This window comes from Ctenocephalides felis, unplaced genomic scaffold (genome assembly GCF_003426905.1).
Source record: "Ctenocephalides felis isolate EL2017-DRISC unplaced genomic scaffold, ASM342690v1 CF-g0.4_SCAFFOLD_01886, whole genome shotgun sequence".
In the NCBI taxonomy this organism is placed as follows: Eukaryota; Metazoa; Arthropoda; class Insecta; order Siphonaptera; family Pulicidae; genus Ctenocephalides; species Ctenocephalides felis.
The window spans coordinates 88,231,817-88,248,124 of record NW_020538040.1 but is presented as its reverse complement, the minus strand read 5'-3'; the positions used below and the strand labels follow the sequence as shown (position 1 = coordinate 88,248,124).

General features: G+C 29.3%; 1 protein-coding gene across 1 annotated transcript in view; it reads left to right on the top strand.

Moving 5' to 3' along the window:
* Positions 1-16,308, top strand: part of LOC113378578 (solute carrier family 12 member 4) — a 278,020-nt gene that overhangs the window by 247,540 nt on the left and 14,172 nt on the right. The window contains exons 11-15 of the mRNA XM_026619122.1: positions 1,710-1,866; positions 3,591-3,729; positions 14,201-14,454; positions 15,886-16,005; positions 16,083-16,276. Coding sequence (XP_026474907.1) covers positions 1,710-1,866; positions 3,591-3,729; positions 14,201-14,454; positions 15,886-16,005; positions 16,083-16,276 — 864 coding nt within the window. The remainder of the gene's footprint in view (positions 1-1,709; positions 1,867-3,590; positions 3,730-14,200; positions 14,455-15,885; positions 16,006-16,082; positions 16,277-16,308) is intronic.

The following is a 16,308-nucleotide window of genomic DNA, read 5'->3' as shown; positions in this document are numbered from 1 at the left end:
AACGAGACAAATTCAGAATAGAGTTTTGGGCCGAAGTCAATAGTAAATACATAATAAGTGAGTTTCCGTATTTGGGTAATGACTACAAGAGAGATTGTTCAATTCTTCAATTGGCTAGTTCGTTGTTCTAAAACTAATAAATTCAGTCACAATTTTTTTTAGAAATTTATATAAACAGTGTTTGTTTTAAACAGTATCCATATACATTTTTATTAGTTGTTAGATGAAAATGTGGTAGACCAGATGGATAAGAAATGTAACGTAAAGTCGAAAATTTGAGTTAGCAACTTTAGCTATATTTCACTATTTTGATTCTAGTTGGATAAATGCATAAATTGTGTATAGAGAGACGACGAGTAAAAGCATTTTTAGGCACGAATTTTTATCGTAGTTATTAAATACATTTTTTTAAAATGAAAAAATGTTTTTTTCATGCTTGATTTCGTAGATTTTTTTCATATATTTTGTGAATTTGTTATCTAGTTTTTGCACAAACCTAACAAGTAATCAATATAAAACAATTTAAAATTTAAAATTTTAAAACTTTAAAAACTTTTAAGGGTTAATTCTTATACTAGCCATATGTTTTCAATCACAATCATGAAATGGTTATTCCAACTTTAAAAAAGAGGTAGAGATGAGAAAAACAATTATTGTCTATAAATATTAAATTTAAGTGTAATTTTAACCTTTTTTAAAGCTTGTTAATTTTTTTATACATTTTGAATAGATATAGGGAGGCTAGAAGCTCGTTGAACTGCTTTTTTTAATTCATATACATATCTCGAGATCCATTTATCATATTTCTATAGACTAAAGATGAATATATGCTATAACTATTCCTTTACAAAATTTCATACAAATAATTTTATAATTATTGTTTATTATTTTATAATTAATCATTTTTTAGAAAAAGTCTAGTGTTGCAACTTACCTCGTGTTTGTTGGTAGTTGTGACATCTATCGGAGCAAGTAGTAACGACAAAAAAAATTACATATTAATAAAAGAAAAATGATATTTCTGGTTAATTTTAAGATTCCAAGTAATTGTTTTCATAAATCAACGTAAACTATAATTAATGCATATAAAAAATATGGTTATGTTATAGAGTAAACTGCAATTAATACATTTGAAAGATAGTGTTTCCTGTAACACATTGTACATGTTCTCATATCTTACAAACTATGCATTCCAATTAATCATCTTCACTTTAATCTGTATATAATTCTTGTATATTTCAAATAACCCCAGGTATGTTTTTTTACAATAATCAATGAATTATTAATATGTATAAAATTTAAAATTGGTCGATAAAAATAATAAACCAAAAACGACGGACCTGCACAGTTTATATATTGCATCGGCCTGCGGGACAGTAGCTATGACAATATTATGCAGAACTGTGTAAATGTTCAATCGAAACAAAAAAATATGTTAATATCATTTAAAATCCTTATAAAAACGCCTAGTTACCCCTGTTACAGATAGCCCCTAGTTTGCCTACATATTTTAGCAATATAGAATAAATTATTCTTATAATAATAGTCAATACTAAAATTTAATTAAATACTAAAAATTAATAGTAATAATAAATACTAAAATTTCTATTATCCAAGCGTATGTTATGAGAGCGTATTCATAATATGAAAGAAGTGACTTTCTATGAAATTAATACAATTAAAATCAATTTATGTCTATTCTCTTCCAGGTATAATGGCCGGTTCGAATCGTTCCGGGGATTTAGCAGACGCCCAAAAATCCATACCGGTGGGCACGATATGTGCCATTCTCACGACCTCGACGGTTTACTTATCTACAGTGTTGTTATTCGCAGGCACTGTTGATAATCTATTGCTCAGAGACAAGTAAGTTTACGTTAAATTACCCCGTCGAGCAAAATTATTAAAACCCTTGGAATATAAGGGGATTATGGATGCGATAATTTCGGTTTATGACCCGCGCACTTAGTTATTTGATACAACGATACAACATCATACATTGTTGTCACAAATTAAACGTCCAAGTCAAATACATTAGTTTGTAATATTTATAGCTTGACCGAGATTTATTTAAAATGAATTTGTTTCTTGTTTATTTTAAGCTTTCAAATTGTATATTTTCTTATATGCCCTTATATTCCAGTAGGGGAAATACGGGCAAAATAGTGTATATGGACAAAATGACACAGTAACCTTATTTAAAAATTAACTAGGTTTAGTGGTGTTTTTGCGACTGCTTAACATTAAGAAAACTATAAGCACAATCCTATCAGACGTTGATTGTCATTCTCACAATCTTGTCTTAGTAATCAGTTCAAACGTGTATGGCGCCTTCAAAAGTTTACTTTGACGGAGGGTTGCTAATGTTTTTTTTTTGAGACTTAGTTATAGTTATTTGTAATTCTTTCTATTAAAATCAATTAACCGTTTCTAGTAGTAGTTATTTTAATCAATTTTATTGCAATGATCAGGTGTAATTATTTATTCATTTTTGCTTAGTTTTGGGCATAATGACATACTTATACAAAAGACAAAATGACTATTTCACAAGCAGTATAGGGTAGTTTATTATAGACCCAAAAAAAGAAAATTGAAACCTGTCAAAAGTGATTGGCTTTTACCTTCTAACTACTTCTAAAATCAGGCTAAAGAATTCATCAGTAAAAGTAAGAGACTAGCATTTATCCAAAATACCATTTTGCTATTCTGTGTCCAGCGAAGGTTGTTCACAATGTGTGATTTCCCTTTAGGATTATACGTCATGTGAGGTTGTCCCGAAGAAAACTAAACGATTTATTTGTTAATTATCTTTTTATTAATTAGTATCTCGGTATGTCGTTACCTTTTATGTCATTTTGTCCATTCTATATGCACAAAATGGTTTTTGTAATAGATTTCATTTTTCTTTAATATATATGATTAAGGACTATTTGTCTATTTAAAGGACTCGATTGCTAGTAGTCAATGAATCTAATTATAAGATGAAGAAAAATGATTAGGACTGATTATCATATCATTAAATAAATAAATATCATTAAAAAACAAAACACTCATTTTGTCCGTACTTCTCCTAAACCTAGTTTCATCATAAGTCAATATATGAGTTGAGTTCATATCTTGTCGGGACTGTTGGAAACTCTGAATGAGGACCAATTTTCTTGAAAATTAATTATAGCCTTTCTCATTATTTAATAGCTGGGAAAGAGATACACTTTAAATTCTCTGATTGTGAGTGAAAATAAAAATTATTACTATTATTATTAATATTGGATAAGAGTTACATTAGTAAATATAAATTAATTCAATATAGCCTTTTTGATTATTTAATAGCTGGAGAAGAGATACACTCTAAATTCTCTGAGTGAAATTGAAAATAATTACTATTATTATTAAAGTTGAATAAAAGTTACATTAGTAATAAAAATTAATTTTATGTTTTCAACTTTAGATTACAATTTTATGTTATTAACACTTCACCAATTTAGTTGCTAGAATTTCATTCATTTAATTACTAAGATTTCAGTTACAAAAAGCGCTCTAGAAAACGGATAGTTGAGAAATTCTTATTTTATTTTTATTGATTATTTTAGATTCGGTCAGTCAATAGGAGGGAAGCTTGTAGTGGCTAATATCGCATGGCCTAATCAATGGGTCATTCTGATCGGCTCCTTCTTATCAACTCTGGGTGCAGGACTGCAGAGTTTAACAGGCGCTCCTAGGCTACTTCAGGTATTTTATCTTTGATTAATAATAGTCTTTTATAAATTCTATAGAATATTCAGTTGATACGATGCACAAACATTTTTGATATTTATCACATAAATATAATACCTAATCTTTAAAATTCTCTGCTGTATTGAATTTAATTGATATGTCAAAACATGCATTTATTTACAAATGGTTTCCATTATTTATTCAATTATGCTCCCATCATCTATTCTAAACAAACAAATTCGACTGTTTTAATCAGTTTCTATAATTATTCTAAACTATAAATATCTCAACATTTTTTGTTGGTTAAACCCATATCTTCCCAGAGGCTTAGTGGTTAGAGCTAAGAACATCGAAACAGAAGTTCCGATTCGATACCCACATTGTATAGTCTGATGTTAAGCAGCAGTGACATCGAATTTCAGTTGAAAATATAGATGGCAATATGATTTCGAAGTGAAAATAGCTCTTCCCCGGCATTTCTGAATCAATCAAAAAATTATCACCATTACTGAAATTGTTACAGCAACCGTTTGATTTCCTATCTATATAGCCACATCGTTTATAATTACTGAAGTTCGTACAACAGTTCATAAGAGAAAAATTGAACTCCTAACCACATCAATTTAAAAAAAATAATTATCCTATTATTTCTTAAGTAGAGAGACTGGGTACGGTTGTGCCAGGGTACGGTAGTGACAGTTGCCATAACAGCTAAACTATACTGATTTTGATATAGAATACGAAGTGAGAAAGATGAAGTGTGATTGTTCGAACAAGTTCACATTATTACTTTAAGTCAATGTTTTACATTAGCATAATCTGTAGACTGTATTGCTTTTAAAGAGCTAAAAGTAAGTTTTCGTGTTCGAATTCTTTTAATAATAATTATTATTATATATGTATCATTAGTTATGTGATAAATACCGTTTTTGTTTAGATAATTTAGCTCAGATTTAATAATATGTTTTAAAATCGTACATTGGGTACGTTTGCGAAAAAAATTGTGGGTATAGAGTGACATGTATTTCTTCTATTTTTTGGTAAAGATTAAACAGATAAATGAATTCAACTAAACGAAGACAAAATACGAAATAGAAAGGAAAAGGATAATTCAGTACAAAAAAATAAAGAATTCACACAAAAATCTTGATAACTTTGTTTAAAAAGTCATGTTTTGTTATATATTGTTCATAAGTTTTGTTTAAATGTTTCTGTTGCCTTGTGTTTTGTATTACATATCATTGTTATTAACGACAATAAAAGTTGTTATAAACTATTATGATGTTTATAGCTTTTGTTTTTTAATCTATTTTGATGCAGTGTGAAATCGTATGACATGTCGGTTTTCGCCCTTTCTTGTATGATTTGAATTTACGACAAACCCATCGTATTTAAGGACGGTATTTTAGTATTTTTACATAGACAAATGTTTAAATTACTTTAATTTACTTTTTTCCCAGCTAACTGGTAAATTAACAAAATTATTGCTGATCAGATAAAAGTGGCGTAATCGTATCCAGTCTCCCCTATATTTTTTTCTTTTCAAGTAAAACAATAAAAAATATTACACATAAATTAAAAGTAATGCTTGAAAATGTAAATGTATTTATAATGGCTAATTAGTATCTTATCTTGTTTACGATTTTTACGATCGTTTGAAATACAGTAAACCCTCGCTTTACGCGGCAAGTGCGTACCGTGCAGTATAGGAACCGTGCTATAAGAAACTCGTATTTAAGATACAATTAAGGCTAATTCGTAGTGCGTTCTATGGAACCTTACATAGTGCAGTATGGAAACCGTGCTATGAGAGACTCAGAGTTGGTACAAATCGCACCATTTTTATCGCGTTGTATGGAGACCAAGAAATACAACTTGAAGTAGGAGAAATACGGACGAAATGACATGTAGGACATTGACACCTTATTCAAAAATTGGCGCGACGCAGTAGTCAGCTCAAACGTGTTCTTAGGCGACTATTATACAATCAGGCATGTCTAAAAGATAAAAGTCGATAACAAAATTTACATCAATACCCTTTTGCACAACGAACTTATGGGCTGTTGACCAAATACCGTGTAATAAGAAGTCCGTGTAGTCGGAGGGATGTCGGATTTTTGCTCCGTGTAGTATGGGAACCGTGTACCCAGAGTGCCGTGTAAAGCGAGGGCCTACTGTACTTACATCTTATCGAATACTTTTAAACCTAATTAGTACAGCCATGAGATTTTTGAGTAGCATTAAATAATTTTCGTAAGGTATGAATTGTTCATATTTATTGAATTCAGCTTATAAGTGGGAGCTCTTGAGACGTACTCTTTATTAGAGGATTATTTTAACTTAATTCACGTTAACAGACAAACGGCGTATGAAAATGTATATATTTTAAATATAGACTCTTATTCGGTTTATACATTTCATTCAATTTTTTCATTGAAAGCTTCTGCCGATCCTCACCTCCGTCTGCTTTTTGATCTCCCACGTGTTTTTTATGCGTGCACGTCAGCGCGCGCTACTCGGACGCCCATATGATCTTTAATTGCGCGTGAATCAGTGTGAAATCGTATGACATGTCAGTTTTAGCCCTCAGCGAGTGTCAGAGTGTTATAACCCCTGTAGAACAATATTTACCGAACGGATTCGCGCGTAGGTTGCGAGGCTTGCTCGCCTTAGTCCTCGTCGGTTCCCCGATGTTTACTCTGACATTAAAAATTCATTTCCCATGGCTTGATGCGATGTGAAATGCTCATCGTGCAATCCGTGCGGAACAACTTCATGCTTCCGGTGAACTTTCGCATTTCCAAAAAACCAAATTTTTCGCTTACACGCTGCTTCCGTGTTCTTTATCCCAAATGGCAGCATTCATAATGCAAAATCGTCATAATGGAGAGCAGAATTTGTATACAATCAGATAATATATATATATATATATATATATATATATATATATATATATATATATATATATATATATATATATATATATTAGGGTGGTCCTTAAAACGGTCATTTTCGAATTTCCTTGCTCCTCCCAGGGGCTCAAATGGTTCCAAACTGATAAAAAACAAATCTTAACAGTTTTAGCTCTTAATATTAACGTTTAGATAGAGCGCAATTCAATCAAACTTTGTATGGAAAGAGCATGGAAAAAATTTTGAAAATTTAAAAAAAATGTTTTAGGTATAACTTAGCGACAAATGAATGCGTTTTATTCATTCATTTGTTCGCTAAATTACATCTAAAAAACATGTTTAAAATTTTTGAAAATTTTTTCATGCTATTTCCATACAAAACTTTGATTAAATTGCGCTCTATCTAAACGTTAATATTAAGAGCTAAAACTTTCAGAGAATTGTTTTTTATCTATTTGGAACCATTTGAGCCCCTGGGAGCAAGGAAATTTGAAAATGACCATTTTAAGGACCACCCTAATATATATATATATATATATATATATATATATATATATATATATATATATATATATATATAAAGGTGCACCACCAATATCTCAGAAACAAGTAAAGTTATGATTTTTTTAATAACAATATTAGAGAGAAGAGTGTAAAAGATGTAAAACCAGCCATCACCTTAATTCTAACGTCGTCGCTATCAGGAGATAAACGGCAATGTTTAAAAATCCATAACAAAAGTTTTTTTTGTTTTGTTATTAGTTTTATTGGTTGTGAGCACTGTTGTTTAGTTTACAAGATCTTAATATGATTTCTAAGTATGCGTCATTTAATTGTTTTATAAGATGTATAGTTAATTTTAAGTTAGATTGAACAGTTGTTTTTATATAACCTCTATATTAGCTCATATGTGAGTGGGGTAAAAAGGACCTTTGAACCTTTACCTTGGCAAAGGTGTTAAAAATAATAAATAATTAGTAAGAGTTTAATAATAGTAAATTAAGTTAAAGAAAGCAATTTTACAAGAGAAACATTTAATAAATAGTTATTCCAACACTGCTGATCTGACGAAATACCTGATCAATGTTATATACGGTGTGATCTTTGTAAAAATATGGCCATAAAATTTTTATTTTGCATTGGTATAATAATATGGCTAAAATTTCGTACAAATTTGTTTAAATATTTCTGTTCGCCCGATGACTATATCTTTTTACTTAGCTCTTGGGTTAAAAAGGGACAGATTACAAATTTTAAAAAAATATCTGAAAAATTTTTTTACAATTAGGAATTAACTGCGAATTTTACTGAACATAGTTCATAGTTGCTTGTTTGATACGTGCTGTGTTGTGATGCAGGATGCAGTACTTTTCGATTAGACCAGTGATTCCCAACGTGGGGCACACGCCCCACCGGTGGGCAATTTGTAAATTCAGGGGGGCAATTTGAAAATTTTCGTGATTTGAATTTAAATTAGTATAGTATCGGTAAAACATTTAACAAAAAATGCTAGATTGAACTTAGGTCTTAGTTTTTAACCTTGCTTGCCTAGTGTCGAAGTTATATTTTTTCTCCCGGGCTGACCTGACTTTTTAAAAAGTTTAGTAATAAAATTAGTTTGAAATTTTCGTTTTTTTTGACTTATTCTTGACTTATGATGTCTAATCAGAATTTAATAGTGATTTTATCTTAAAAGTTATCATTTGTATTTTTTCAGGAACAAAAAAAAAATTGTATGGGGGGAGCATAACGTTTTTAGAAACCTTAAGGGGGGCGATACATGTAACAAGAAAAAAAAAATCGATTTTTTTTTCTTTCATAAATCGTTACAATAACATCTCAAAAATATGCCTGTAAATATTCAAAACAAAATTATCATTATTTATACAATAAAAACTCATTTAAGTGCCACGCCTCAACTCGACGCTCGAGTGCTATTGTACTCTTATCTGTTTCTGTGTCAAAACTTTAAACGCGTTTTTCTCAAAACGACATTTTTGAAATTTGCGGGGGGGATAACTCAAAAAGTTCTCAACCGATTCCAATGAAATTTTGCACACATCTACTTTACAGTAATAGCTTCTAGTTAAACCTCAAACATTCCAAAAAAAATTTCAAAAATTAACCCTTTTACCAAAAAAAACATTGAAAAAAAGGTGAAAAATCGAACTTTTTTTTCTAAGGTGTGCCAATTTACGATTTTGTGACTTTTTTAATTTTTTTTTGGTTTAACTAGAAGATATATGTTTTATGAACACGTACAAACTAATTTTTTTAAATTCAGATCACCGTACGAAAAGTGAGAACGCCCGCAAATTGATGGCGTTTTCCGAGAGGGTCTTGGCAGATTTATTTTTACGGCAGCCATTTAAAAAAAAAAATAAAAAAATATTTTTTTTGGGTATTTTAATATATAATAAATAACCCTAAAAAAGTTCAAAAAGATTCAATCATTCCTTCCCAGTTTAAAAAGTCCTCAAAAAATGGTAAAAATTAAGGCGATTACATGTATCGCCCCTCTTAAGGTGGGGCGGGACCCAAAAAAGGTTGATTTTCACTAATGCTACTGTCTAATCCAGTGATTCCCAAAGTGGATCTTTTTCTCACCCTATCCTATATTTATAGTAATAAAATGCCAATACCAATAAAAGTTTTATCTATTTTTGACGTTTTGGAACTATGTTAGTTCCATCTTTAGGACATCTGACCAGAAACATAATCTTGATTAGAGATTAACACATCAAAACTATATATGTACTTAAAAAATTAGTGGATCTATTATTAGAAAAATAAAAATGATGATAATAAGATTATATATTATATAACAAAATATTAAAATTATATCTAAAATTCTTTCTACAAAAAGGAAATTAAGAAAAAAAACATAATTTTCTACCTGCATGAATAATTTTGTTCACTAACATTAAATCTTTTACTTCAATTTCAATACTGGCGTAGAACTGACGTGCATATTCTGTGGTTTGCAATGATTGTTCCTTCCGATACATCTCACAATATATATACAAGAATATGAGATACTATGAGCTTATTATTAGTGTTGTTTGCCATAAACAGAGAAACTTTAAAAGTACCTTTGTTCAACACACGAAAATTCCATTCACTTATTTACAATCCAAAAATCTTATACCCTAAAGGCGGGATTGGAAATAGTTTTTTTGTGATAAATTGTTTTAAACATTACAAAAAGTGCTTGTATAATTTTATATATTGATATTTTACTTTATTTATTATTTTAATATTATTTTTATGTGATTAAATGCAAAAAAAATTGAATTACAAAATATGTTGGCATTAGCATAGTCTAGGGATTATTAGGGTCAAAGGGAATAGTAGCCTCGGGATTATTACGATCAAAGGAAATATTCACCTAGTAGGTACAGTAATACCCCACTTAACACTGTTTCATTCAGCGCTGTTTCGGTTTAGCGCTCTTTTAGTTCAACCCTTTCTAATGATGAGCTCTAAAAAATAAATATAGAAATAAAAATGTTGACGGCACTGATTCAGAGGAAGAGCAAAAAGAACTTTCGATGGCGTTTGTAAAAACGAGTTTGTTTACCATAACTGGAATGATGTATCAATTCATTGAAAATGATCTGAATTTTGGTAGGAGCTCAAAAGTAAGACATGGTGCTAGAGATGCTCTATTCATTTATGAAGAAATTTTAAGAGAACAACCCAAGAGGGAAAGGCAAACAACATTAGATGCTTTTGTCACAAAAATGCATAACACTGAAAACGCGAAAGTCTAACTAAATATGAGTATGTTTTTTCAAGAATATTCGTTTTGTTATTTATATTTTGTTTTTAGTTTTGAAGGAAATAATAATGTGGTATTAATTTGGGCCTTAAGAAATAAATGTTTGGTTTTATTTATATTAAAAAACATACTTTTTAAATTTAATACTTAAGCAATTTCCCAGCCGTCTTTCCTTAACCCCAATATTTCCATGTGAAGATAGCCTCGTTTAGCGCTGTTTCGCATTACGCTCTACTTTGATAAAACGTATTTCCCGCGTGGTATTAGTGTACTAAAATTTTGAAATAATACTGATCGTAACAATTATCAATAAATGTATTGCATTCATTTTTAATTTGAATAAGTTTGCAATTTGTTTAACATTGTTGAAATATGCATTTAATGCTTGAGCGTACTAAACGTAGCGTAGTTAAAAAAAAATTATTACATATAGTCCTTGTAATTATTAAGATGTTTTCAATTAGCAGCACTTGATCTATTACAGTAATTCTAGTTTTTCTCATCATGATGGATTATTCTTAATACCTCGCATTTCAACGTGATACATAACAATGGCTTTGCTCGTGGTATTTGCATGTCAAATATATTCGTTTGGGCTTATCTGTTGTTAACGCATCATTAAATTCATCAAAGCACCGTAGTAAAACACAAATATCGGGTGTCTTGTTAAAGCTATACGTTAAATATACATAGTAGGAAATTTACTGATCTGATAATAGAGTTCGGACACAAAAGATTCTCATGTAGAGTATCGAGTTCTTTTCGAATAAGGATGGGTTATTAGAATGATATTTTTTAATTGAACATCACGACATAAGAAAAGTGCTGATTTTTTGTGTAAAAGATATTGTGGTATTATACTTTGTTTAAAACAATGGACATGTGAGCAGTGCTGGGTTTAATAATTATAGACATTATTAGAAATATGATTTTTCAGTGCTTATATATTATACATAAATAAACCCTGTAAATTAAATTATACTCTAAATAAATTTTATGAAACTATCATAGTTAATTTTATTTGTTTAATTTCACTATTCATTTCACAACGACAATAACAACACTCATTTTTAGCTAAGGTGATAATTTGAGATATAAACTTGACCTTCTTCTATCTATTAAAATATATGATTAAAATTAATTTATCTAAGCCAGACGAATTGTCTGGTTTAAGAGATCACAGTGAACATTTTTTATTCAGTACTATCCGGTATTTTAGTTTATAATACTTCATTCTCTAATCTATTCAACAATTTTTATGTATAAAAATATAACCGCATACACATACCCGCACACATACACATGCAAATATTTACCATCAATACGTTTCTATATGAAAATAAAATTAATTTAGTTCATGTATAATATATTTTTCAATGTAATTTTGAATTTAGTTAAATCTATGACTAATTAGAGCTTGTTTTAAAGACGATTTGTGCTTGTCAGCAAACTCACTTGACTGTTTTTTAACGAGCTTTAAACGTGAAAATTTGGTTTTTGTCTAGTTTCATGGTCCCGAATGTCCTAGTTTGTTTCAATTTTGGTACATATTTTGATTTCATTATCATCTTTATATACAATAATACATTTCTCCATTTTTGTCATTTTATGTAGTCATAAGTTGTTTTTTCCTTTAATAGTTCTTGGGGCGATATGAGGGCAAATATATGTTGTGTTTATAGCCCTATTACTATAGTTTAAAAGCATTTATCAAAGCATCGAATTATCAGTAATCCAATTTATTGATATTTAACCCGACAAAATTGCATGACCAGCATTTTGACTTCTAAAATTGTGTTCAACCATTTTGTTTAGAATTTGTATCAGTATTAGTGTTAATTCTTGATGTCAGTATATTATGTTTTATTGTTTTACATTATCTTACAAATGAAAAAGGAGTTTATAAAAATTTGTAAAAAATCTATGAAAGTTGCCTTTGCTCGCACTTTTACATGTCCAACGCATAAAATGTTTTTTGGAATTGACGTAGCCCCAAGCTTTTCTTCGGATGAGTTAAGACACTTAAGGGAGCTATTACTTAGTCCCTTCGACTACAAATGGCAGATATAATATTATATATTGGACAATTCAATTTGAGTATACTATAAATAGATTTATTATGAAAGAAGTTGTTTTCTGAATAATTTTTGAATAATTTTACATGAAAATTATATGAATATGCATACCCCGATTTTGAAGTGAGATAATAATTTATAGTTTAATTTTTTTATTAGCGAAATTATAATTTTTTTATCCATATCCTAGTTCAATAACAAGTGGCCATCTATATTTTTTGGGATCATGTACATGAATTTTAGTAGAATTTTGTATATATAATATAATCCAAGTCTTATCCGTTGCGTACGTATTGGCATTACCTTTCTCAAATAATTGCTGATGTTCTTATCAAATATTATTCGTTACATTATAAATATACTTGGTAATTGTGGCAGCAATTCATTTTTTCATTAAAATTAGGGAAGTTTACACAAAAGTCCAATTTGACTTTCATTTTGACCTGATAGATTAGTGGTTAAGGTGCGTGAGACAATAGATATAGAGCGTAAGGTAAAAATAAATAGTAGGAATAAATAGTAGAAAGTAAGGTTTATAACTAGTAAAAGGGCATATAGGGTGTATGGGTATTTATATATATTTATTTAATAAACAAATAATTATCTAGTGATAATAGATTATTTGTAAGAATAAGAATTGATGGTATAGGTTTCTCACGGTATGATAGGTAATAGTTAGATTATCTATGATATATAATAGTATGGTATAGTATAATATTATGATAGATAATAGTACGATTATTATTTCATAACGTATTGTAAAAAATCTTGAGTACTTTTATATGAAAATGAATATTTGTAGGTGTTAATAAATATAATTAATAACAAAATTAATATGATTAATCTTATTAATTGACATAAATTATGTACTCAGTTCCTTACAATACTTGTACAATTCAATGTATAGACTAGTTGTATATAATGGAGTTAATCAATTAGGAATTATTATATTAGTTTACGTGTAATCAGCACTAGTTCTTTTCGAAATACATCGAATGCCTTTTAAACTTCTGAAAACCGTGCAGCCGCTTTTGAGAAAATATCCAAGAAATGTCAAGAAACGTCCGGAAATTTTAAAATTAGCAGCTCATATTTTCTGAACTCTTCTTCGAAAAGTTAGAAAAAAGAAATAGATCTAATTGAATGTAGAAAAATCAGTAATAAAATTAATTTGAATTTTAATTTTTATAACATGTTTTACTTAAAAAGATTTGATCACAATTATATAGTGATTTCTAAAGGTCTTTGTTTTATGTTTAGAAACAAAATGATTTTTAAAGGTCTAAAAGGTTTTTGCAATTTGCAACGTTTAACGTTAAGGTGGGACGTGACCCATAAAAGGTTGGGAAACGCTGTTATAGCATGTCACATGGCGGAAGTGATGTCTTAGGATATCTCGCCAATAGTCTCAAATACATGAAGTAATTAATATATTTTTTATGGAATGTTATTTTAGAACAATATGTTATCTATCATTGTCTATATTACATTTTGATGGCAATCGACTCAATAAGATATATATTGTTTCTTTTAAATTTGCTCATGAGAATTGTTTAAATTTCAAAACAAAATATAAATAATACTGAATACTATTATGAAATTATAATACTATGCTTACTAAATAATAATATTAATAATAATAATAATAGTGAATTAATAGTTTCTAAGTGTTCATAGATGTATATTTTTATTTACCAGATTATCATTTCCTGTTTCAGGCAATCGCAAAGGATGGTATAGTACCATTCTTGTCGCCATTTGCCGTCTCATCCGAGAGAGGAGAACCAACCCGAGCTTTGATTTTGACAATTTGCATTTGCCAATGCGGAATTCTATTGGGAAACGTCGATCTGTTGGCTCCCTTATTATCCATGTTCTTCTTGATGTGCTACGGATTCGTCAACTTGGCTTGCGCCGTTCAGACTCTGCTCAGGACACCCAACTGGCGCCCACGATTCAAGTTTTATCACTGGTAAAAGAAACTTTAAAAAATAAGATAGAAGAACTCATAGTGGTATATAATATTAAGATATACTACTATGTATTAATAGGAGTATATCATATTTGATTATTTATAGTAGTATTCAAAATCAAATATTACATAACAGATTAATGAGTACCTACTGATAGTAGGAATAAAAAGGGCATTTGCTTTGATGGTTTTGTTCGTTTGAATTTTTTCAATTTATAAATGATACTTATGAAGCTTAAATTATTTTTACATTTGCTTAATATTATTATTTCAATGTTTATTACCAGCTAGTATCTATTAAAGAGATCTCCGATTCGATATTTTTAGAATCAGCGTTCAACGAAAGCATCACCTTACAGTGTCCATATACTCCAGATGTCCCGGCAAAAGTCGATTAGCCATATGAAATATTGCTAAAAAAAATTAGTATAAAAAATAACTAACTGATTGCAATTGTGGAAGTATGTGCTATATAAATGAAAGGGACATCTGCCACAATTAATATGAATAGTTTACCCGCTGCAAAGCATGCCACATATAAATCTTTATGAATAATAATGATAGTCATTGCAAGTTTCAACTGATTTTATTTAAATTGAATTAGCATATTTAGATCTTCAAGGTTTTGATATATTATTACCGAGCAATTATTTCATTATTTCATTATTTTTTTAATTTCGAAGCAAAATCCGAACATTTATTTTTGAATTATGTTGAGGCATGCTTATGTAATCGAGTGAGATTTCAAAAACTTTGTGGATAAATTTACAGACATGTCATAGGTTTGTAGGGTACCTATTTTGATCCCTCTCAAATTTCAATATTCATATTGTTCACTTCCGCATTAAAAAAAAAATGATACCAATGTTTTAAAAAAAAGTGTTAGTATTGGACAATCTTTAACTAGAAATAAGTTTCTTTGAAGTTGCATTTAACTATAATTTTAATCGAAATTCAGTGAAAAACATTCATTGACTTATCACGAAGTAGTAGTGTGTGGTAGGAGGATGAATCTTCAGAGCTGTGTTTGTTTTTAATTATAATTTGAATAAAATAAAAGATATTGGCTTGAAAAAATTAAAAAAATAAATGGTGTTCTACTCTGTCATCCTGAACGTGATTATAATTTTTTTTCAAAAGTTGGTCAAATCGTTTCGGAGGTGTATTGCAACGAACAACATGACATGAGAAATATATATATATAAATATATATATATATATATATATATAATTAAAACTATTTAATTACGAAATACAAACAATATCGTCGTTATATGAGCTACTGAAAACTTATTGTTTGATCGCGAAGCAAACTTTGCTAAAATCGATAGCGTTAATAACTTTATGAAATAGATAGTGGATTACAGAGATTTAATTGAATTTTTTCATTAAAAATTATACATGAGTTTTAACAATTTCATTGCTTTACAGGTCTTTGTCATTGATTGGTTTAACCCTCTGCATCGCTATTATGTTCATGACCAGCTGGTACTTTGCACTTTTGGCAATGGGAATGGCTGTCCTTATCTATAAATATATTGAATATCGGGGGTAAGTAAATTAAAATGATTGAAAATTGCTTTTGAATAATTAAAACTAACTTTTATTTTTTGTTCTTATTCTTACAGAGCTGAGAAAGAATGGGGAGATGGAATCAGTGGTTTGGCGTTATCTGCTGCTAGATTTTCCTTGCTGAGGTTGGAAGAAGGGCCACCGCACACCAAAAATTGGAGACCACAAATTTTGATTTTGGCCAAATTGACTCCCGAACTTGTTCCGAAGTACAGAAAATTATTTGCGTTTGCTGCTCAACTTAAAGCTGGTTAGTTTTTCTATATGAATCAGATCATTTTT